The 24,791-nt window shown below is 49.4% G+C and overlaps 1 protein-coding gene across 2 annotated transcripts; it reads left to right on the top strand.

Moving 5' to 3' along the window:
- Positions 1-891: 891 nt before the first annotated feature.
- Positions 892-24,510, top strand: LOC114499093 (proteoglycan 3-like). Of its 2 annotated transcripts, none has more exons than XM_036029448.1 (6): positions 892-935; positions 1,293-1,432; positions 1,861-2,174; positions 4,408-4,539; positions 23,494-23,605; positions 24,328-24,510. In XM_036029448.1, exons 2-6 carry the CDS (start codon positions 1,372-1,374, stop codon positions 24,384-24,386), a joined length of 678 nt encoding a protein of 225 aa, XP_035885341.1. In that variant the 5' UTR covers positions 892-935; positions 1,293-1,371; the 3' UTR covers positions 24,387-24,510. The 2 variants fall into 2 exon arrangements, with proteins under 2 accessions (XP_035885341.1, XP_028370847.1); XM_028515046.2 differs by lacking the exons at positions 23,494-23,605; positions 24,328-24,510 and adding exons at positions 5,326-5,437; positions 6,159-6,341.
- The last annotated feature ends 281 nt before the right edge of the window (positions 24,511-24,791 follow it).

Below are 24,791 nucleotides of genomic sequence, written 5' to 3'. Positions count from 1 at the left end.
GGAAATGTTTTCAATTGTCTTTGGGGGACAATGGATTTGACTGGGTGGAGGTGCCCCTGATGCCTATTGGGTCAAGACCATGGACGCTGCCCCACTTTCTACAGTGCAGAGGACAGCTCCCTCATCAAAGACCTATTTGACTGCAAGTGGTAATAATGCAAAGGCCAGGAACCTTGATCCTGACCCATAGCATGGAAGAAAGAGCATACGTTTCACACACTCAAGATGAAAAAAGAGGGAGGAGAAGAATGAGAAAGAGAAAGAGAGGGAGAACAGGAAGGAGGGTGTGGGAAGAATGGGAGAAGGGGGAGATGAGTGAGGGGAGGTTTGGGAGCCTAAAAAGACTTGGAAACCTGAGGCCCCTCACTTCCTGTGCAACCTTGGCAAGTGGCTTCCCTCTCAGAATCTCATTTTCACACCTGTAGAGTGAGGGCCTCATGCATGCTCATGGGAGTGAGGGTGAAGGTAGGATTCTGGGATTGGATGCATGTAAAATCCCTGGTGTAGACAACCACTCAGGAGAATGAGGCCCCCTTGGCCCCCTGCCTCCTTGCCTCAGGGTCCTTCACCATCCTGGGGTCCTCTACTTTATTTGCTTGGATATGGACCAGAGGCAGGCTGCTGGGGGGTAAAGGCTGGGGCCCATTTGGGGTGCCAATAGTAAGTAAGTGTGGAAGTAGACATGTGGGGTCTTCTCCAGCACCTGGGTGTTTGGACACCCAAGTGTGTCAGTATGGTCTGGGAGGCAGGTCCCTGCAGTCCCAGCAGAGAGCATGTGAACTGAGCAAAAGTCTTCTTATCAGCTCCACTGGCCAGCACCCCAGCCTTGGCAATCATTCTAGTGTCTTCCCACTTCCCCAAAAGCCTAGTATAAGGGCTGCCTTGGATGCTCAGGAGCCAGAGGCACTGAGAGTGGAGGCACAGACTCTTGCAAGGTGAGTGGTCCTCCAGTTTCCCAGGCAGGGTGGGTCCACAGCTTGGGAGAGGGCAGAAGCCTTTATGGCTTGTCCTTAGGACTGTGGTGGCAGGTGCTCTTTTCCTCCTTCCCCAGTGTGAGTGAAGGTGGCTCTGATCCCTAGCAGACCTGCCCCTGAAGGGACAATAGTCTGGGCTAAGTGCTATCCCAGGGACAGTGATGGAGCTCTCATGTACAAGGGACTTCTGTACTTGAGCTGACTCCCTCACAATCTTTTCCAAGTCTCCAGGTTAGGTTCTGTTCATTGGGGGAGAAGGAAGCTCTCCAGATTGTCCTTTAATCCACTAATTAAACAAACAGTTGCATGTCTGTTAAGTGACAGGCCTGCAGAGACACACAGGACATCCTCAAGGAGGGAAAGTGGTGCTGTGTCCCTGTCACAAGACTGAGTGGATATGAAACACCCCCTGCTCCTGCCCCTTCTCCTGCTGGGGACTGTTGCAGCTTGTCATCTGGGTAAGTCCTCCCATTCCCTTCTCATCTAGATTATCTTTCCTCCTCTTTCCTGCACCTTTGTGGCTATCTTGGAGCCAGGTCACAGCTTTCCTTCTGCAGATGACCCAGCTCTTCTCTGGTAAGATTTCTCCTGGACTCAGAACTGTGACCCTAATTCTTGTCAGGCTCCTTCAGAAGGTAACAACCACTCACCTGTGAAGATGAAGGGCTTCATATCTCACCTCCCCAAAATAGACACGTGTGTCAGCCAGTGTCAGGGTCTCATGCCCTTATGTGAGTTCTCACCTCACCCCACAAGGAGGAGATCCTTCCAGTCTTGGCTCCAGACAGCAGCACTAGGAAGGCCCCAGGGGGGGCTGTCCAGAGCTGTCCATGGTCCTGGAAGAAGGCAAAACTCCAGGTGATGGTAAGTTATCTCTTCTTCCCAGAGAATCATGCTCCCCACCTGGACAGCCAAGACACACATGCAGACCTGAGCCAGGATCTGGAAGGTTCAGGGGATCAGGAGGGACAGATGGCCCTAACTGAAAAGGAGATTCAGTCAGAAGAAGAGCAGGTGGAGGCTTCTGGCTATGAAAATGACTTTGATGATGATGAGGACATGGAGTCGGATCCAAGTGACCTAGACAACGATGTGGAGTGCCCCAGGACAGAGGACACAGTTGAAATAGTGGGCAGTCCTGGGTGCAAGACCTGCCGCTACATCTTGGTACGGAAACTCCGAAGGTTTCGTGTAGCTCGGGTAAGTGTCAGTGTGGCTACTGTGGAAGGAGGACCATGGGGAGGGAATGTGAGTGGATTCAAACTTCTGTTCCCTATTCATCCAGACTAGTGGTCCCCAAAGTCTAGGTGCATGAGACATTCCCAGAGGTCTGGTGGAGAGATAGATTTTTGGTGCCTAAGAGTTTGCATTGATAGCAAAGTGCCAGATGATAATTATATTGTTGGTCTGGAGACAGCACTTTGAATCACTGACTTGGACAAAGAGCTTTGGTATTAGATATACTTGTGTTAAAACCTGGCTATGCCTGCCATTAGCTGTGTTACCCAGGCAATTCACTTCAGCTTTCAGAGCTTCAGTCATTTCTTTTTTGAAAAACTATATTTTATTGATTATGCTATTACAGTTGTCTTGATTTTTCCCCCTTTGTCCCTCTCCACCCAGCCCTGCCTACTCCCTCCAACAATCCCCTCACCATTGTTCAAGTTTATGGTTCATGCGTATAAGTTCTTTGACTACTGCATTTCTTATGCTGAACTTTAATTACCATGGGATATTCTATAAATATTTATTTGTTTTTCTTAATCCCCTCACCTCTTCATCTATTCCCCCATACTGCATTCCATCTGGAAACCATCAAAATGCTCTCCATATCCATGATTCTGTCTCTGTTCTTATTTTCTTAGTTTGTTTTTTAGATATAACTTGATAGATACATATTTTTTTGCCTTTCATTGTTCATACTTTTGATCTTTTTCTAAATAATTCCTTTTAACATTTTATAAAATAATACTGTGGTGATGATGAACTCCTTTAGTTTTTTCTTGCCTAGAAGCTGTTTCTCTGCCCCTTGATTCTAAATGATAGCTTTGCTGGGTAGAGCAATCTTGGTTGTAGGTCCCTGCTCTTCATGACTTTGAATATATTTTTTTGTCAGCCTCTTCTGCTTCCAAAGTTTCTTTTGCAAAATCAGCTGAGAGTCTTATGGGTCCTCTTCTTGGGTAAATAACTTCTGTTCTCTTGCTGCTTTTAGGATTCTTGCTTTATTGTTATTTTTGGGTATTTTAATTACCATGGACCTTGGAGTGGGCATCTTTGCATCCATCTTGTTTGGAACTCTGTGCTTCCTGGACTTTCATGTCTATTTCCTTCACCAAATTAAGGAAGTTTTCTTTCATTTTTTAAAAATAGATTTCCAATTTATTGCTCTTTCTCTTCTCCTTCTGGCACCCCTATAATGCAAATGTTGGACCTCTTGAAGTTGTCCCACAGGCTGCTTATACTATCATTTTTTTGGATTCCCTTTTCTTGTTGTTGTTCTGATTGGTTGTTTTTCCAAATCATTGATTTGATTTTCAACTTCATGCTCTCTAGTTCTATTTCCCTGTATATTGATCTTTATTCCAACTAGTGTATGCTTTGTTTCTGACTGGGTCTTTTTATGCTGTTGAGGTCCTCACCAAGTTCCTTGAGCATCCTTATGATCATTTTCCTGTCTCTGCATATGATATATTGTTCATTTCCACTTTACTTAGAACTTTTTCTGGAATTTTGATCTGTTCTTTCATTTGGGCCATGTTTCCTTTTCCCTTCATTTTGGCAGCCCCCCCCACCCTCTGTTTGTTTCTGTTTGTTAGGTAGAGTGCTTTGAATCCATGCCTTGGTAGTGTGGCCTAATATAGTAGATATCCTGTAGAGTCCAGGGCACAGCCTTCCCTATCATCCATGCTGGGTACTGGAGCTGTGTCCTTCAGGTGGGCTGAGTACACCCTCCTCTTGTAGTCAAACCATGATTGGTTTTTGCAGGTCAATGGGAGTGACTTTTCCAGGTCAGTCAGCTGCAAGGACTGGGTGTGACCACTGACCACCAAACACAGCCTTTCAAGGAGGATCAGCTGTGCAGGGGCAGGGGGGTGGTGCTGGGACTTTCAGTGTGTTCACTTGGACAGTGGAGATCTATAGCACCAAACTCTTAGAGTTGTGGTGATCGTTAAATGAAATAATACATGAAAGTATTTGTAATAGTCCCTGTGTTGATGGAAACTGTCAATAAATGTTGGCTATGATTTTTCTAAGTATTATTATTATTTTCTGCAAAAAGATTCTGATGACAGATAAAGGAACAGGAGATGGGAATGAGGTGGCTAGTAGATCCCTGATTTCTGATTGGACAAGGGAGGCAGAGCTCTTTTCTGGAGACTCTAGGACTTGAGAAAAAACTGAATTCTCTACCCCATCCCTTGTATTTCTGCAGAGAATCTGCAGGAGGTGCTATAGAGGCCATCTCGCCTCCATCCACAATTACAGGGTTAACCATCATCTCCAGTGTTTGACCAGGGGAATCAACCAAGGCCAGGTCTGGATTGGAGGTGTCGTCAGGTACTGGGTAAGTGAGGGGCCAACTCCCAAATACAGGAAGGTCTCTCCCATTGCCTCAAGGGAGCACCTGCCTGGCATCAGGCTTCATTTCAGCATTTGAGGTGACCTTGATGTGGGCGCTGGCTTGGCTGGATCAGGAGAACCAGTGATTGTACACATCTCCTCTCAACTCCTCTGTTCAGTGGCTTCATGCTTGCAGTATGAAATGTGCCACGGTGGGTGTGTTCACACCAAGGAAATTGGCAATTGTTACAAATCAGCATTCCTCCCACTCTCTGCCCACTCATCTTCCCCCAGAGCTGATTGTTTAACACTTGCCAGCATACCCCTGGAATCAGGAGATAGGTTCCATGCCCAGCTTGGCCACTTTCAGGGTGAATGGCTTCCTCATGTCTAAATGGGGTCCTTCTTCTCTCCCAGTGGCTTTGGCCTAGTGGGTAAATAAGTGCCATTGTATTTGCTCCTCAAGTGTGGTCCATGGACCAAGCAGTTATTAGCATCTTCTGGAAGCTTGTTAGAAAGACACTATCTTGGGTCCCATCTGTGAATCCTGAATCAGGATGTGCCTGTTAAAAAGACCCACAAGAGATTCATATTCACGGAAAAGCCTGAGAAGCCTGCTCTGTGTGATGGCTCTGTTGTTCTTGCCTGCGCAGCTTCAGTGGCGGGTCACTAGGATCTCTGGCTCCTAGCTGGGTGAGCAGTATCCAGAAAGGATTCTTAGTAGGCATTTTCTGAAATCCCTGAATTTGTCCCTGGACTTCTGCCTCTGACCCAGCAATTTCTTCTCTAGCACCATTGCCCGAGGTTTCTCTGGCTTGATGGGAGCTGTTGGAATTATGCAAACTGGGCTGCAGGACAGCCTAACCCTGCAGGCGGCTGCTGCATAGCTCTATGCACCAGAGGTGAGGGGGACTGGGTACCCGGGTAAAGGGAAAGGATGGCAAGATGGATTCTTACATACTGTCCCTTTGAGCTGCCTGAACACACCTTCCCAAACCCACAGTCTCCCCACAACTGGAGAACCAATGTCCAGTCTGTGAGGAGGGCTGAATTGGAGGGTGAGGGGTTGCTTGTGTGTGGGTTGAGTAGGGGCTCTCCATTCTCAAAAAACTTGGTTCAGAGCCTGGGGGCTCCCTTCTTTCCTCTGTTAAGAGGAAGCCACCCATTGACACATGGGAGTGACAGGTGCAAATGAAAGGTGTGGATGAGGGATGAAGGAGAGGTGTGGGAACTGGGGATGGCTGACAGTCAGTGTGCCAGCTTCCCCTGCCTGGTTGTGGGACATGTGGAGCTCAGTGCTGAGGCCATGTGTGGGGGAGTATGGTGTCCACAGTCCATTCCCATCCCAGCTCTGCACTTGCCTCAGAGCCTCAGGCCCCTCCCCTATGAAAGGGGTTGGTGACTGGCCCACCCCCTTGAAAGGTTGTGAGGATTCACCAGCGGTCCAGACATGCACTTAGCACACTGCCTTCTGGGATGAAGTCCCTGTGCCTGGAACTCGTGGGGATATGTGGCCAATGTGTCCTGATGAATGGTGACAGACAAGAAAGACATAGGAGGAGGGATGGGGTCACTGGACACACTGGGATGGGCAGCTGACATCTCTGTGCTCTCCACCCTCAGGGGGTCAGTGGCGGCGATTGCGATGCTTCTGGCGTCTGCCCTTCATCTGCTCTGCCTAAGCCAGTGGTCTGGAGATCCTGCCCTGGACCTGATGCCTGCACCCCTCCTGGCTGCCCCTACCCACCCTGGGCCCTGGCTGGGCCTCCAGCCTCCCCTGCTCATAAAGCCAGACTGCCCACCGCATTTCCTGACTCTTGTCTCTTCATTGCTCCTTTGGAGGACTCCCGGGGTTGGAAAAGCTCGCTCCTGCAGGGTGGGACTTGGAGGGAAGTAAAAGATGGCAGAATGCTCCCCAGTGGTGAGTGAGGTGGGTGGCTGCAAGGGGTAGGGTGCTGAGGTGTTTGACTGCAGCGCCACCTGGGGGCGGAGCCCGGATTAGGTGGCTCTCCTGGTTCCCCTGTCAGCCCTGGCTGGGGCTTCCACCCCACCACCTCCCCACTGGGGGAAGGTTCTCATGGGGTGGGCGTTGCTGAAGTGGCCCCTGCTTTGTTTGCTTCTCTATGGGCTTTGGGGTGGGGTGGGAGTGGGGCAGCTATCCAAAAGGAGGGTGATGTCACTGATTTGAGAATTGGAGGAGTGTTAAAAAACAAAATTCAGCTGAGTGCATTTTAAGAGGAAATTGGCTTGATTCAAGGATCCATGAATCAGGCAGCGTCCCATCCAGCAAAGAGAAAGGAGCTCTGAGGAGCTGCACAAACAGAAGGCTTCTATAGGTAGAAGGGATCAGATGGAATGTTCTAGCAAAGAACAGATGGTTGAGGTGAGGCCACCTCCCTTTGGAAGTGGTCTATCAAGAGGATTACCTCACTAGCTCTGACCAGATAGTTGCACATTGGCTGGTTAAAGGTAACATTCCTGGGAGAGGCTGGGACTGCAGTTAGGTTAGGTAGTGAGTCTTGGTTTGGGTGGGCGTAGCACAGGTGACTCTGTTTGGGGCCTGTTACTCCCTCCCTCCCTCCCTCCCTTCCTTCCTTTTTTCCTTTCTTATCCTCACTCAAGGACAAGCTTATTGATTGTAGAGAGAGGAAGGGAGGGAAAGAGACACAAACTTTGATGAGAGAGAGACAGAGAGAGGAGCATTGATCAGATTGCCCTCATATGCACCCAGGTGTGGGGACCAGACCCACAGCCTAGTCGTGTGCCCTCATGGGAAATCTACCTGACAACCTTTTGTCTGTGGGATAACATGCCAACCAACTGAGCCACAACTGCCAGGGCCTGGTATATTTTTTTCTTTTCTTTCCTTTTCTTTTTCTTTTTTTCCTTTTCTCTCTCTCTCTGTCACTCTCTGTCTCTCTCTCTCTGTCAGTAGTGAGATCCCACCTGTGGTAACCACATGGGAGGGAAGAGAGAATAGCCTTGTGTGGCCCTGTGCCTTTTTGGCCTAACCGTGGCCCTTATTTCCCAATTCACAGTCACCTTTGGGTGAGTTCAAAGGCCCCATCTTCTTCTGATATATGTTCCCAATCCCAAGAGGGTGGCTCCTACCCCCAATCCTTTTCCCTCTCCTCAATCTCCAATCTGCCTCCCTGAATAGGCCACTTTCTCAGGTGGGAGCTACCTGCCCCCAGGAGAGCCCTGGGGTAAAATTTAGGGCATCTGGTAGCAGTGTGGGTCCCACCCCAGTTCTGTCGCCTCATGCCCCCACTTCTGCCCCTCCTCCCACTTTCTCAGACCCTGGGGACACTGAGACAGAACACTGTGGCTGCTGCTTGTGCCAGGTGGGGTGCTGGGGTCCAGGAAGGATCTGGAGTTGGTGAAGCAGGAAGCTTGACCTGACCCTGGGTTTTCAGAGGGCAGAGAGCCCTGGGTTGTGGTTCTGCATGGGGACCAGGGAGAGTGTACACGTATTTCTGTGGGTGCTCATGTGCACATGTGTGTATATGTATCTTGGTGTGTCCACATGTTGTCTTCATATACCTGTGTATATCTGTGTATATGGGAATCTAAGGGTGAATGTGCACAACCTGTGTGTGGGTGTGTATCTGTGTGTTGCTTGAGTGTGTGTATATTGTCTACATTCCTGGTTATCTGTGGATAGGCCAGTGTGTCCATGTACATCTGTGAATGTGCATGTCTGTGTGGCTTTGTACCTGAACCTCTGTGTTCTGCATCTGCGTGTACCTGGTGTCTTAGGCCAGTATATTTGGGAGTGTGCATTTTTGGCAGTGTGTGCCTCAGCACACCTGTGTACAGGCCTGTGTTTGCGTGTGCATGTGTGTGTATCCATATGGGCATGTGATGGTCCATGGAGTTTCAGGAATAAAAACAGCAAAAAGGAAGAAAAGACAGGTGTGCTTTGTTTGTAAAGACGCTGGAGTTGATGCAACAGGACAAGAGTGGGGCAGCCCAGGGAAAGAGGCTGGTGAAGGAGCAGCAGGGATGAGCCCCTGGAACAGGAGCAGGCCTCTGGCAACAGGGCAATGGGCCTTGGCATCACCATGAACCTCCCCAATGCTGGGCCCCAGGGGCTGCCTCTGGGTGGAGGCACCTGTCCTGTGTAGAGGGGTCTGTCCTTTTGCCTTGGATGGAGATTGGGTCCAGAAGCTCCTAATCAGAGCATGTCAGTCTCCCCAATGGCATGGAAGGGGAGCGCCTGGGGGGTCAGGTCCCACCCCCAGGTCCCTGCATTGAGTACTGTCACAGCTAATTCTTGATGCTCTGCCTCCAAAAGGACAGCAGAGCCTGGCTGTGGGGTGTGGGGAGGGTACACAATCCAGGAAGCCCTGCCTAGGGAGCTCTGGGACTGGTAATTCAACTGAAGCATAAGCCCCCTTTTACAGCCTCCACTCACATCCTTGCTGGAAGATGGGCTTTAACCAATCCCAGGAGTCCAGTATCCTGCCAGCAAGACCAAGGTAGAGGGAGAAAGCGGAGAGCAGGAGCTGGCTCAGACCCCTTCAGTCTGAAGCATGTCTGAGGGAACAGGGTAGATGTCTCTCAAATATCTAGTACTGTTGTTATGGGCCTCAACTTCCACCATTATATATTCATTGCTTTGGATGTTTAAGGCCTTCCAGTGTTGAATAACCTTTGATTAAAAAGCAAACACTCTTAGAAGAAGAAACTCTTCACTGTAGTATTTGTTAATTATTCTGGGAGACTTAATGGATACTTGCCAAGAACAAGGTTTTGTGAGAAGGAACACCAGAGGGCGGGGTACATGGAACTGTCAGTGGGCATGGGGGTGGGTTGTGGAGAAGAAAGTCCATTAAAAGGAGATGACAAGGCAGGGAGTGCTATGTGCATCCTACTCTCTGCATGGCCACCCTGGGAGACCCTACTTCCTGGGACTCCTTGTAGTAAATCCGGGCTCTGCACCACACTACTGAGTGTGGCCAGTGACATTTGGTTGAATGTGATGCAAGCCCTTCCAGGCCTGGCCTTTAAACATTCCTCTATGACCCAGCCCTCTCACTCTCCTTGCCACAGTGACCTAGGCGTCCATGTGGCTTGGTGGCACAGCCACCAGAAGGAGGGGGTGGCCTGACCTGCTCTGTCATATTAAACCTTGAGATTTTGCAGTTTACTTGTCACTGGAACAAAACCTGGTTTAGCCTAACTTAAGTAAAAGAAGGTGCCAGGTCCTGGAGGAGGCATTAGGGTCTGGCTCGGTGATTAGCGTGTATTTGCCACCAGCTTGGCACCAGCTGGGGCCTGTTCAGGAACAGTCACTGGGCAAGTGGGTTCCTATTCTGGGCTCAGAGCCATGTGGAAGGAAGGAGCAGAGCACATGGGGTGGCAGGGTAGTGAGGTGCTATGGGGGGAAGGACAGGGAGGGGCCTGATCAATTTTTTTGTCATCCTGCCCCATTACCAGTGTGACCTTGCATGGGCCACTTCACCTCTACACAGCAGTTTCTTTGTCAGGACTGTTTGTTAGAGTTAGAAATTAGGTCAAGCACCTGCACGGGGTAGGTACTCAGCAGGTCACAGCTGTCCTTACAGTTAGTATATTAAAGTCAGAAAGGGTGCCCAATGTCCACCTAGTGGCGGATGGAGAGTCAGAGTGTGGTCGATGCACCCAGGGGAGCATTAGGCAGCAGTACAAAGGTAATGGAGCCCTGACACGAGCTATGACATGCATCAGCCTTGAACACTTGAGGCTGAATGACAGAGGCCAGTCACAAGAGTCTGCACATGGTATGGTTGCCTTTGCTTGTGAAGTGTCCAGAGTAGGCACACCTCTAGAGGCAGAATGTAGAGTAGGGATTTCCCGAGGTTAAGGGGGCAGCTAATGATTGCCAATGGTTCAGGGGCTTCTTTATCAACAAGATGAAAATTTTCTAAAATTGATATTGGTCATATCATTCTGAAATATACTAAAAACTACTGAATTAACACTTTAAATGGGTGACTTGTGTGGATGTGCATTATATCTCAGTAGAGATGTTCCTTAAGACAAAGAAGATGCCTGGATTCCTCAGGAAGGGCAGGGAGCACACATCCAGAGTGAGAGGAACTTCTGGCCTAGGCGAGTAGGGGAGGAGAGCAGCTGCCCACGTGCACAGTCTGGAGAGCCTGCCTGCTGTAACCTCTTCCATGACTGGGACCAACTGCTCTTTCAAAGGAGGAAGGAGGCAACCAGGAGTTTCACAAGTCTTGACCTCCCTCTGCAACAGGCTCCCAGCACAACCCTCCTCTCCCCTACCAGCCTCAGCAGAGACTGGCTGGAGCAAAGCTGTCCCCTCTGCAGGAGGCTGCCTGCCAGGCAGGGACATCCCCAGGGGGCAGAGGACACTTCATGAGCTGGAGGGCCCCTGTCCTTTCAAGGACAGCTGACAGCATGAGTTAGGGACTTTGTGTGACAGTCTCGGTCCTCATGCCCTGTTTGCAGATGAGGCAAGTCAGGCTGCGAGCGGCCCATGGTGTCCAAGATCATCCTACTAGCAGGTTGTGCGGCTGTTGTTGGAACTCAGGTTTGTCTCACTCCTAAGGTCAGGTGCGCTGCAGGTGTCCCTTCTCTTCACATTCACCCTTACATAAGAAACACCCGGGGGTCGTAAGACAGATTGGAAAATACAGAACTAGGTGAAGAAGAAGTCCCACTACGGAGAAACAACCATGGTTCACATGTTGGCAGTGTCTCCCACAATCACGTGAAGGTGTGCAGGTGACACTGGAAATAATCCTGTAAGCTTTTCTGGGTGGCATCCAAGAGTTGCCAAAAACGTGATTGTAAACAGCTGCTCACAACCGATCCCAGGGCCACATCACAGTGGGTGACAGTTTATCGCCCACCCACCTGTCCTGGCAGGTGGTCACATTCACATAGGAGTTGGGACACTGTGCCCCCCTCTTCTGCTGACCCCCTCTGCTGCCTGAGCAGGGGTCCCAGATGACAGTAGCCAGGAGAGCCAGCGAGGTCAGCAGATGGGAAAACATCAGAGATAATAGAGTCCAGGGGCCAGCGGCTGCCAAAGAGCCACTTTAGAAGTTTCTAGGGACTGATGATGCATCCATTAATCATTGTTGGTTAATCTAGTCTTTAGCTGAAGGTGTTGGCTGCTGGCTTCCCAGGGTCCCTGGACTCTTGTCCCCAAGTTGGAAGCTTGGGCAAGGACTCCAGTGGGTATTCCTGGAGCCCCATTTTCTGCCAGCCCCTCAGAGGCCAGAGGATTCCAGGTGCATCGGGTGTGGCTCAGGCACAGCAGGGACCACATGCTCTAGTATTCTTTGGGAAGGACACTTGCAAGCAGCTCCAAAGCACAGGCTCTGGTTCTTTGTTCAGTCATGGGGAGGTCCCAGGTAGCACATATCTGGTGGCTACTGGGCACCTGGCAGGTTGCTGCCCACAGTGCAGGTACTCACCAGCAGGCAGGGTGATTACACCCAGGACCACCTTCCCAGGTCTTCCAAGCGGCTCTGACCTGCTGCCAGGAGGTTGGACTATTTTCTGACCCCTTGTGTTACCTCCCAGGCCTGAACATGGACTGCAGTAGCAAGTGCTGAAAAGGCTCTGGGCTTTGCAGGCACTGACCAGCTCTCTGACCTTGAAGAACCCTTAATTCTGGGCAGCCTCAGTTTCCTTTCCTAGAACAGAGGTAAGAAGTACAACAGGGCTGTGGGGAGGACCAGAGAGAAGCTTAGGAATAAAAGGTGGAGGCAGCATGGGCTCTGACGTTGGGCTGTCCAACACCAACTCTCAACTCTTCCCCATGCAGGCTCTGGCACTCAGGTGCCTCAGTTTCCTCATCTGTAAAATGGGAATAACAGGGTTACATCATGGAGCTGTGAGGACTGGATGAGTTAATGAACCTAAGGCACCACAAACCTGACACATCATTCCCGGGGCAGGCAGCAGGAATGTGTGTGGGTGGATGTGGCTGCACATGTTGTCGGGAACAGCTGTGATGGCCTGGGGGGAGAGCAGAGAGAGGTGTGCCCACCTTTTGCTCCCGGTGCCATGCTGTGGCTTTGGTTCAAGACAGAAACCAGCCTGCAAGCATTTGCCCAAGCTTGCTTCTGCCTGTAAAATTGGCAGAGGTTGTCTTGTGCTGTTTAGAATGAGAAATGTTCAGAGGTAAAATTACCCAGTCTTAAGCCAAAGTCAGTGATAGACATCAATCTTCCTGTTCAGTTTTAGTGCCACTCTTTGCTTCCCCAGCAGTCCATGCAGACAGTCCACGAGCACAGACATGTCAATCACCAGGGCCAGGGCTGTGTGTTCCTGGTGGAGCCAGGGACTTGGGTGCACAGAGGTCTGGGGCACCTTGGTTCCCACCTTCTCAGGCTGCATGCCCTTGAATGAGTCTAGCTTCTCAGTGCCATGTTCCCTCACCTGAAATGGGGGTCAGGGTGCCCACCTCTGAGAGTGGTGAGGAAAAATGAGTCCCCACATGAAGAGTGCTTGGTCCTGGCACACAGTAGGTCCTTGATTAACAGCAGCTATTAATTATTTATTATAAACACAAAATCACATTAAAGGTCAAGTATGCTATTTAAGCAGCTATTAATATTTATTATAAACAAAATCACATTAAAAGTGAAGTGTGCTATTTAAAGTGAACCGGTTTTATTTTCCTTGCCTGGAATGTGTGGTTCCCAACCCCTAGGTGACTCCTGCAGTTCCTTCTGCTCCCAGTTTGGATCTCTTTGTCTCTCCTTCTGGTCTGTTAAACTAGTAACAGGGTTTCAAAGCACCAGGCACCTCTCCCCAATAGGCTAGTCACAGTGACAGTTTACATATGATTTCAACAAATCAATGTCTTCCATTAGGCTGGGAACTCCATGTGGGCAGTGACTGTATCCTTTATCACCCACTGTATCCCCAGGGCTTTCCACCCCACTTGGCACAGAATGGAGGCTGAAGAAGTACTGGGTATAGAAAGGACGGGTAGGGAGACAAATAGGGATATAGAGAGAAAGAGGGAGGAAAAAGAAAAAGGGAAAGAGGGAACAAGAAAGAAAGAAAGGAAGAAAGAAAGAAAGAAAGAAAGAAAGAAAGAAAGAAAGAAAGAAAGAAAGAAAGAAAGAAAGAGGAAGGAAGGAAGGAAGGAAAGAAGGAAGGAGGGAGAGAGAAAAGAAGGAAGGAAGGGAGGAAAGAGCCTCTTTAACCTGCCCCCACCCAGAGATTCCTGGTCGCCACTCACAGTGGCTTCATTGCAGAAATTGTGGGCTGGCCTGAGCCAGGAGGCCTTGCAGAAGGTTGATATTTCTGGGGTGTGGTGTTGGGGAAGGGATGGAAGGATGGACAGTTTGAGTCAGAATGCTGTCCCCTCACACCTGGCCAACAGAGAATGGACTATGTAGGTGGGAGAGCCCGAGCTACCCAGCGCCCTCTGGAGGAGTCTTCCTGTGTCTGGCAGAAGCTGTCTCAGGGGTGATGTGTGTGGCCAGCCTGGTGCTGACAGCTGCATAGCAGAAAGCCCATCACCACTAACCATGGCCAGCCTGCCTTTCCCATTCATTCCACCAGCCTCTGCCAACTGGGTGAGTCAGCTGAAGGGCATGGGCACAAACCTCCCTGCAGTGTCTGTGTGTGCCCCATGCCTGGTTCTTCCCACTGATGGAACCTCCATTCTCATCACTGAGTTTCCAGCTGAGGGGAGCAGCGTTATAACTCCAAGTGCTCATGACTTGGCTCCCCTTGGTGGGGGCTGAGACTTGTCCCATGCAGGGATGGGTATGTAGAGAATGATCAGAAAATCTCTTCTCTTGGGTGAAAGATGAATTTCAAGCTCCACCAATTGCTAGAATGTGAAATTTTGAGCATCACTTAACTCTTCTGAGCCTCCCTCTTTCTGGTCCCAGAATGGGGAAAACATTGAGAAGTGTTTGTTTACTGAGGACCTACCATGTGCCAGGCATTTAGTAGATTGTTGAACAACCAGCTTCTCAGTTCACCCTGGCCAAACACTGTGAGACATCATCCTTAACCAAACTCACAGGCTGGTCAATAGAGCCTGGGAGCTGAGATGTCTGCCTAGTCAGCCCACTCCTGAGTAACAGAGCCAGGAATGGATCCAAGGTCCTTTTAATTCCAAGAAGGACACTCTTCATGCCTCCCAAGTTGTCACCTGCCCCAGTAGCTTCTAGGGTTCCCATGAGCACTCTGTGCATTGATTCTGCACATTGAAAGGGAGCTGTGGAGGGTTAGAATGCAGGCTCTCCACTCAAATCCTGGTTTGATGCTTACCTGGCAGTAACATAACCAGTCAGAGCCTCAGTGTTTTTGTCTCTAATTTACAGATGACAATGGTACTTGCCACCTGGAGCTGTTGAGGAGATTAAATGACATGGAGCACCACAAATATTGAGCAAATAGTAAATGCTTCCTCAGTATTATCTGCTGCTGTTATTGTTATGAAAATTCTTGCCTCAGATCTCATTTCAGGGTGTATTTGCTCAGCTCCACCTGTGGCAATCTAAAATAAGAATCCCTTTCTTCCATCATTCAATCATCTGCAGGATTTCAGAGCATGTTCTTTTCACCACTGGGATCCTGTGGGGAGGCAGGCAAACTCCCTTACTCTTGGGTTGATTGTGGGGCATAGGACTGCAACCCAGTTGGACAGGAGGGATTCCCAATCACAGGGAAGGAAAAGGGCATTCTGGATCCTTTCCCCGCCAGGAAAGTGAGTAGAAAGTCCAGGGTCCATGGCCAAAGCTCTTTTTCCTGGACTCCTCAAATTCTGAGAATTAAAGATGGGACCAGGGTCATAGAGGGAGGCAAGTAAAGAATTTTAATGTTTTGAGTGTGGCCCAGCTCAGAGAAGCTACTTGCTCAAGGCTGCACATTCAGTTGGGGAAGAGATTGCAATCAAGCTGAGGCCAACTGTAGCTGTGCCACAACAGGCTGCCGATAGCACAGATAGTGGAGTCATCCCTGAAATGTGGTGCGGCGTTAGCCTCGTGCTGGAGGCAGTGCGGGGTGCAGCCAAAGTGGATGTGTCCACCTGCTGCCCCAGCCCTAGTGGACTTCACGTCCTGAGGGAGGAGGGCATTGCTTCCCTTTATTTGGTTATTGATAATAGTGAGCAAGAAAACTATGCATCTATGAAGCATTTACCAGGTGCCAGACTCTGTGCCAAGTGGTGGGTGGACTTTATCTTGTCCCTCATAAATCTGTTGGAAGGTGTGTGTGTGACAGAAGTGTGACTTTCTATCTGTAAGAATTCCCTTTGGGGGATTAGTGCCAAGAAGGAGGCATGAAGGAGGAATCTGCAGGTAACATTCTGTATCCTGACCTGGGCATGGTTACTGGGGTGCATTCACTCTGTAAAAGTTCCCCAAGCAGCTCATGAGCTTTACTGGACACATATTACACATCCACAGAAAAAGATTTAAAATGTAAAATTAATGAAATAAGACGACTGGCCTCACATCTCAAAAAACTGACTTTCCCCTTCTTCAACAAGGGGATAACTAAGCTTTGTGAAACTAGCTCGTGTCTTTACAATGGAATCGCTGGGGCTCCTGGCACCGTGCAAGCACACTGCAGGAGGGCACTCTAGACTCAGTGCTCATTTGTGGAGAAGGGTCACATTTCCAGTCCTGCTTTCCACCCCAGCCCCCTGGCCAGGCTCTGTCTTAAGAACATTCCTGGAAACAATCTCCTTAGAGGTAGGATCTGTCCTTAGCCTCAGTTCACAGATGGAAAACTGAGACATGGAGGGGCTGACTCTGGGACTTGTCCTTCATTTGCATCACAGTACACTGCCTCTCAAGACAGTGAGTGGGAAGCATCCCCTCCTTCATGTGGGACTGGACTGAATTCTGAGACAAGAGGCAGAGTTTGCAACCCTATGAACATAAACACAAAGAGTAAGCCAGACAGTTGGAGGTTCACAGTTGAGGGTAATGTGGACTGTGGGACCAATCAAAGAAGCAGGTTCATAGGAGCCAGACTAGGGTTAGACTTGCTATTCCTTACTAATTGTATGAATTGGGCAAGTCATGTAATTTCTCCGAGCTTCTGTGGTAGGTACACGGAGGAGTGATGACAATACCCAATTTGTAGGATGATTGTAAAGTTTAAGAAGGTTGTCCTGGCTGGTGTAGCTCAGCAGTTAGAGTGCAGGCCTGTGATCCAGAGAGTCACCTGTTTGATTCCCAGTGAAGGCACATGCCTGGGTTGCAGGCCAGTTCCCGACTGGGGGGTGTGCTAAAATCAACCACATATTGATGTTTCTCTCCCTCTCTTACTCTTTCCCTTCCCATGTCTCTAAAAATATATAAATAAAATCATAAAAGAAAAGAAGAAGGTTAATGGATGTCAAAGCCTCCATGGAACGTAGTGTTTGGTCTGTGGAGGCCCTTCAATAATGTTATTTCCAGTTTTAATTCAGACATCACTGTGGTCATCAAAGCCATTGAAATATCTTTGCCTGGGGTTTGAGTGCAAAGAAAATAGCGGGGAAGGGAATGGCTGTAGAGAAGGGAGGTGAGTGAGAGGGGACAGAGGAAAAGCAGCCATGGGGATGGGGGCTTAGGAGCTGGAAGATCTGCTTTGAGACCTGTCTCTGACTTGCTACGTGATCTGGGCAACTTGTTCAGGCTCTCTGAGATGCCCATTTTTTCACGTGTAACACAGGTTGTTCAAATGAAACAGTGTGTGTAAAACTCATAGTGGGGCTTGCTCTTGAGAGCCACTGACCCTGTTGGTCTCACAACTAGGAAAGATGGGGTACCCCTGGTCTGGGCCCCAGGAGGGAGAAAAAGGATGGGGAGGGGGTCTGGCCCTTCCCTCTCTTCCACCAGGGTGGCCTCAAGTTTTAAATTTCAGATCAAGAATTTGGGCCCCAGAATTGGTCAATCCCCGCCGCCTACCCCCCATGTCAGGTTGATAAGCTGAGGGTCTTGTCAGTTGGGCCAGAGAGATAACAGCCGAGACCGTTAGTTACTCTGCAATGAGGCCCAGCAGTGACCTCTCAGATACTTCTCCATTTGCAGGTGTCCTTAGAGAGCAAGGATGGAAAGAAGCCCAAGCCTCTTCCACTGATGGGATACCTGTCCCTGGTGCCCTGATCCTGGAGGGCTGGGCTGGGTTTTAAGAAGAAGTAGGCACTGCCCAGCGAGAAAGTCACAGAGTTGAGTCACCCACCCTGGCAAGGCCACTAGCTCCTAGCAGGGATAACCAGTTAAGTCAGGGCTCCACAGTTGCAGGGGTGTTTTGGGGCTACAGTGCACTTGTATGGAGCTTGTTTGATTCAAGTTTTGATATTTTGTTCATCACAGATTTTTTGCATTTATTTTGATGTTTTAGAAAGGTTGCATTAAAGTACTTATCTTGACTACTGAATTCTTTAGTGCCCTCTTAAAACTTGCACCTAAAAGGAGTGCCTCAGTCTCTTCCCCCAGTCCTGATCCTGGTGGTGTTGGAGGGCTGGTGCGAGCTGGGGAGTGGTGGTGAGGGGGGGCAAGTGGCCCACAGGGTGTGTGAGTGATTCTGTACAAAGATTTCCAGTGCAGCTGTGGCCTTTTGGCCCAGAGATTTGCCTTGTGGTTGAACAAAATGGCATATTTTAGATCAGTGATCCTCAGTGTGGCAACTTTGCTCCCCACAGGGTATCTGGAAATGTGTGGAAATGTTTTCAATTGTCTTTGGGGGACAATGGGTTTGACTGGGTGGAGGTGCCCCTGACCCCTATTGGGTCAAGACCATGGACGCTGCCCCACTTTCTACAGTGCAGAGGACAGCTCCCTCATCAAAGACCTATTTGACTGCAAGTGGTAATAGTGCAAAGGCCAGGAACCTTGATCCTGACCCATAGCATGGAAGAAAGAGCATAAGTTTTCACACACTCAAGATGAAAAAAGAGGGAGGAGAAGAATGAGAAAGAGAAAGAGAGGGAGAACAGGAAGGAGGGTGTGGGAAGAATGGGAGAAGGGGGAGATGAGTGAGGGGAGGTTTGGGAGCCTAAAAAGACTTGGAAACCTGAGGCCGCTCACTTCCTGTGCAACCTTGGCAAGTGGCTTCCCTCTCAGAATCTCATTTTCACACCTGTAGAGTGAGGGCCTCATGCATGCTCATGGGAGTGAGGGTGAAGGTAGGATTCTGGGATTGGATGCGTGTAAAATCCCTGGTGTAGACAACCACTCAGGAGAATGAGGCCCCCTTGGCCCCCTGCCTCCTTGCCTCAGGGTCCTTCACCATCTTTGGGTCCTCTACTTTACTTGCTTGGATATGGACCAGAGGCAGGCTGCTGGGGGGTAAAGGCTGGGGCCCATTTGGGGTGCCAATAGTAAGTGTGGAAGTAGACATGTGGGGTCTTCTCCAGCACCTGGGTGTTTGGACACCCATGTGTATCAGTATGGTCTGGGAGGCAGGTCCCTGCAGTCCCAGCAGAGAGCATGTGAATTGAGCAAATGTCTTCTTATCAGCTCCACTGGCCAGCACCCCAGCCTGGAGCAATCATTCTAGTGTCTTCCCACTTCCCCAAAAGCCTAGTATAAGGGCTGCCTTGGATGCTCAGGAGCCAGAGGCACTGAGAGTGGAGGCACAGACTCTTGTAAGGTGAGTGGTCCTCCTGTTTCCCAGGCAGCGTGGGTCCACAGCTTGGGAGAGGGCAGAAGCCTTTATGGCTTGTGTTTAGGACTCTGGTGGCCACTGTCTTTCCCATCCTTCCCCAGTGTGAGTGAAGGTGGCTCTGATCCCTAGCAGACCTGCCCCTGAAGGGACAATGGTCTGGACTAAGTGCTGTCCCAGTGACAGTGATGGAGCTCTCATGTACAAAGGACTTCTGTACTTGAGGTGACTCCCCCACAATCTTTTCCAAGTCTCCAGGTTAGGTTCTGTTCATTGGGGGAGAAGGAAGCTCTCCAGATTGTCCTTTAATCAACTAATTAAACAAACAGTTGCATCTCTCTTAAGTGACAGGCCTGCACAGACACACAGGACATCCTCAAGGAGGGAAAGTGGTGCTGTGTCCCTGTCACAAGACTGAGTGGATATGAAACACCCCCTGCTCCTGCCCCTTCTCCTGCTGGGGACTGTTGCAGCTTGTCATCTGGGTAAGTCCTCCCCTTCCCTTCTCATCCAGATTTATCTTTCCTCCTCTTTCCTGCACCTTTGTGGCTGTCTTGGGGCCAGGTCACAGCTTTTCTTCTTCAGATGACCCAGCTCTTCTCTGGTAAGATTTCTCCTGGACTCAGAACTGTGACCCTAATTCTTGTCAGGCTCCTTCAGAAGGTAACAACCACTCACCTGTGAAGATGAAGGGCTTCATATCCGACCCCCCAAAATACACACGTATGTCAGCCAGTGTCAGGGTCTCATGCCCTTGTGTGAGTTCTCACCTCACCCCACAAGGAGGAGATCCTTCCAGTCTTGGCTCCAGACAGCAGCACTAGGAAGGCCCCAGGGGGGCTGCCCAGAGCTGTCCATGGTCCTGGAAAAAGGCAGAACTCCACCTGATGGTAAGTTATCTCTTCTTCCCAGAGAATCATGCTCCCCACCTGGACAGCCAAGACACACAGGCAGACCTGAGCCAGGATCTGGAAGGTTCAGGAGATCAGGAGGGACAGATGGCCCTAACTGAAAAGGAGATTCAGTCAGAAGAGCAGGTGGAGGCTTCTGGCTATGAAAATGACTTTGATGATGATGAGGACATGGAGTCGGATCCAAGTGACCTAGACAACGACTTGCAGTGCCCCAGGACAGAGGACACAGTTGAAATAGTGGGCAGTCCTGGGTGCAAGACCTGCCACTACATCTTGGTGCGGAATCTCCGAAGGTTTATTCAAGCTTTCGTAAGTGTCAGTGTGGAAGGAGGACCATGGGGAGGGAATGAGAGTGGATTCAAACTTCTGTTCCCTATTCATCCAGACTAGTGGTCCTCAAAGTCTAGGTACATGAGACATTCCCAGAGGTCTGGTGGAGAGATAGATTTTTGGTGCCCAAGAGTTTGCATTGATAGCAAAGTGCCAGATGATAATTATATTGTTGGTCTGGGGACAGCACTTTGAATCACTGACTTGGACAAAGAGCTTTGGTATTAGATATACTTGTGTTAAAACCTGGCTATGCCTGCCATTAGCTGTGTTACCTAGGCAATTCACTTCAGCTTACAGAGCTTCAGTCTTTTCCTTTTTGAAAAAAGTATATTTTATTGATTATGCTATTACAGTTGTCTTGATTTTTCCCCCTTTGTCCCTCTCCACCCAGCCCTGCCTACTTCCCCCAGCAATCCCCCCACCATTGTTCAAGTTTATGGTTCATGCATATAAGTTCTTTGACTACTGCGTTTCTTATGCTGAACTTTAATTACCATGGGATATTCTGTAAATATTTATTTGTATTTCTTAATCCCCTCATCTCTTCCCCCATACTGCATTCCACCTGGAAACCATCAAAATGCTCCCCATATCCATGATTCCGTCTCTGTTCTTATTTTCTTACTTTGTTTTTAGGTATAATTGTTGATAGATACATATTTTTTGCCTTTCATTGTTCATACTTTTGATCTTGTTTTTCTAAAATAATTCCCTGTAACATTTTATAAAATAATACTCTGGTGATGATGAACTCCTTTAGTTTTTTCTTGCCTGGAAGCTGTTTCTCTGCCCCTTGATTCTAAATGATAGCTTTGCTGGGTAGAGCAGTCTTGGTTGTAGGTCCCTGCTCTTCATAACTTTGAATATATTTTTTTGTCAGCCTGTTCTGCTTGCAAAGTTTCTTTTGCAAAATCAGCTGAGAGTCTTATGGGTCCTCTTCTTGGGTAAATGACTTCTGTTCTCTTGCTGCTTTTAGGATTCTTGCTTTATTGTTTGTTTTTTTTTGGGGGGTATTTTAATTACCATGGACCTTGGAGACAGCATCTTTGCATCCATCTTGTTTGGAACACTGTGCTTCCTGGACTTTCATGTCTATTTCCTTCACCAAATTAAGGAATTTTTCTCTCATTATTTTTTAAATAGATTTCTAATTTGTTGCTCTTTCTCTTCTCCCTCTGGCACCCCTATAATGCAAATGTTGGACCTCTTGAAGTTGTCCCACAGGCTGCTTATACTATCATTATTTTTTTGGATTCTCTTTTCTTCTTGTTCTGATTGGTCATTTTTCCAAATCATTGATTTGATTCTCAACATCATGCACTCTAGTGCTATTTCCCTGTATATTGATCTTTATTCCAACTAGTGTATGCTTTGTTTCTGACTGGGTCTTTTTATGCTGTTGAGGTCCTCACCAAGTTCCTTGAGCATCCTTATGATCATTTTCCTGTCTCTGCATATGATATATTGTTCATTTCCACTTTACTTAGAACTTTTTCTGGAATTTTGATCTGTTCTTTCATTTGGGCCATGTTTCTTTTTCTCTTCATTTTGGCAGCCCCCCTCTGTTTGTTTCTGTTTGTTAGGTAGAGTGCTTTGAATCCACGCCTTGGTAGTGTGGCCTAATATAGTAGATATCCTGTAGAGTCCAGGGCACAGCCTCCCATATCATCCACGCTGGGTACTGGAGCTGTATCCTTCAGGTGGGCTGAGTACACCCTCCTCTTGTAGTCAAACCATGATTGGTTTTTGCAGGTCAATGGGAGTGACTTTTCCAGGTCAGTCAGCTGCAAGGACTGGGTGTGACCACTGACCACCAAACACAGCCTTTCAAGGAGGATCAGCTGTGCAGGGGCAGGGGGGTGGTGCTGAGACTTTCAGTGTTTTCACTTGGACAGTGGAGATCTATAGTACCAACCTCTTAAAGTTGTGGTGATCATTAAATGAAATAATACATGAAAGTATTTGTAATATAGTCCCTGGGTTGATGGAAACTGTCAATAAATGTTGGCTATGATTTTTCTAAGTATTATTATTATTTTCTGCAAAAAGATTCTGATGACAGATAAAGGAACGGGAGATGGGAATGAGGTGGCTAGTAGATCCCTGATTTCTGATTGGACAAGGGAGGCAGAGCTCTTTTCTGGAGACTCTAGGACTTGAGAAAAAACTGAATTCTCTACCCCACCCCTTCTTCTTTCTGCAGAGCATCTGCAGGAGGTGCTTTGGAGGCAATCTCGCCTCCATTCACAATCGCAGAACCAACACTCGTCTCCTGCGCTTGACCAGAGGAATCAACCAAGGCCAGGTCTGGATTGGAGGTGTCGTCAGGGACTGTGTAAGTGAGGGGCCAACTCCCAGATACAGGAAGGTCTCTCCCATTGCCTCAAGGGAGCACGTGCCTGGCATCAGTCCTCATTTCAGCATTTGAGGTGACCTTGTGTGGGTGCTGGCTTGGCTGGATCAGGAGAACCAGTGATTGTACACATCTCCTCTCAACTCCTCTGTTCAGTGGCTTCATGCATGCAGTATGAAATGTGCCACGGTGGGTGTGTTCACACCAAGAAAATTGGCAATTGTTACAAATCAGCATTCCTCCCACTCTCTGCCCTCTCATCTTCCCCCAGAGCTGATTGTTAAACATTTGCCAGCATACCCCTGGAATCAGGAGATAGGTTCCATGCCCAGTTGGTCACTTTCAGGCTGAATGGCTTCCTCATGTCTAAATGGGGTGCTTTTCTCTCTGAGTGGCTCTGACCTAGTGGGTAAATAAGTGCCATTGTATTTGCTCCTCAAGTGTGGTCCATGGACCAAGCAGTTATTAGCATCTTCTGGAAGCTTGTTAGAAAGACACTATCTTGGGTCCCATCTGTGAATCCTGAATCAGGATGTGCCTGTTAAAAAGACCCACAAGAGATTCATATTCACAGAAAAGCCTGAGAAGCCTGCTCTGTGTGATGGCTCTGTTGTCCTTGCCTGCGCAGCTTCAGGGGCGGGTCACTAGGATTTCTGGCTCCTAGCTGGGTGAGCAGTATCCAGAAAGGGATCTTAGTAGGCATTTTCTGAAACCCCTGAATTTGTCTCCCGGACCTCTGCCTCTGACCCAGCAATTTCTTCTCTAGCGCCGTTTCAGGAGGTTTCTCTGGGTTGATCGGAGCCGCTGGAATTATGCAAACTGGGCTGCAGGACAGCCTAACTCTGCCGGCGGCCACTGCATAGCTCTAAGCACCAGAGGTGAGGGGGACTGGGTACCCGGGTAAAGGGAAGGGATGGCAAGATGCATTCTTACATACTGTCCCTTTGAGCTGCCTGAACACACCTTCCCAAACCCACAGTCTCCCCACAACTGGAGAACCAATGTCTAGTCTGTGGGGAGGGCTGAGTTGGAGGGTGAGGGGTTGCCTTGGGTGTGGGTTGGGTGGGGGCTCTCCATTCTCACAAAACTTGGTTCAGAGCCTGGGGGCTCCCTTCTTTCCTCTGTTAAGAGGAAGCCACCCATTGACACATGGGAGTGACAGGTGCAAATGAAAGGTGTGGATGAGGGATGAAGGAGAGGTGTGGGAACTGGGGATGGCTGACAGTCAGTGTGCCAGCTTCCCCTGCCTGGTTGTGGGACATGTGGAGCTCAGTGCTGAGGCCATGTGTGGGGGAGTATGGTGTCCACAGTCCATTCCCATCCCAGCTGTGCACTTGCCTCAGAGCCTCAGGCCCCTCCCCTGTGAAAGGGGTTGGTGACTGGCCCACCCCCTTGAAAGGTTGTGAGGATTCACCAGGGGCCCAGACACGCACTTAGCACACTGTCTTCTGGGATGAAGTTCCAGTGCCTGCAACTCGTGGGGATATGTGGCCAATGTGTCCTGATGAGTGGTGACAGACAAGAAAGACATAGGAGGAGGGATGGGGTCACTGGCCACACTGGGATGGGCAGCTGACATCTCTGTGCTCTCCACCCCCAGGCGGTCAGTGGCGGCGTGCGAGTTGCTACAGGCGTCTGCCCTTCATCTGCTATGCCTAAGCCAGTGGTCTGGAGATCCTGCCCTGGACCTGCTGCCTGCACCCCTCCTGGCTGCCCCTACCCACCCTGGGCCCTGGCTGGGCCTCCAGCCTCCCCTGCTCATAAAGCCAGACTGCTCACCGCATTTCCTGACTCTTGTCTCTTCATTGCTCCTTTGGAGGACTCCCGGGGTTGGAAAAGCTCGCTCCTGCAGGGTGGGACTTGGAGGGAAGTAAAAGAGGGCAGAATGCCCATCCCCTCCCCCCCAGTGGAGAGTAAGGGGGGGTGGGTGCAAGGGGTAGGGTGCTGAGGTGTTTGACTGCAGCGCCACCTGGGGGCGGAGCCCGGATTAGGTGGCTCTCCTGGTTCCCCTGTCAGCCCTGGCTGGGGCTTCCACCCCACCCCCTCCCCACTGGGGGAAGGTTC

The sequence above is a fragment of the Phyllostomus discolor genome, chromosome 6 (genome assembly GCF_004126475.2).
Source record: "Phyllostomus discolor isolate MPI-MPIP mPhyDis1 chromosome 6, mPhyDis1.pri.v3, whole genome shotgun sequence".
Lineage (NCBI taxonomy): Eukaryota > Metazoa > Chordata > Mammalia > Chiroptera > Phyllostomidae > Phyllostomus > Phyllostomus discolor.
Note: the sequence above shows the minus strand (reverse complement) of the source record. Positions and strands in the feature narration are given on the sequence as shown.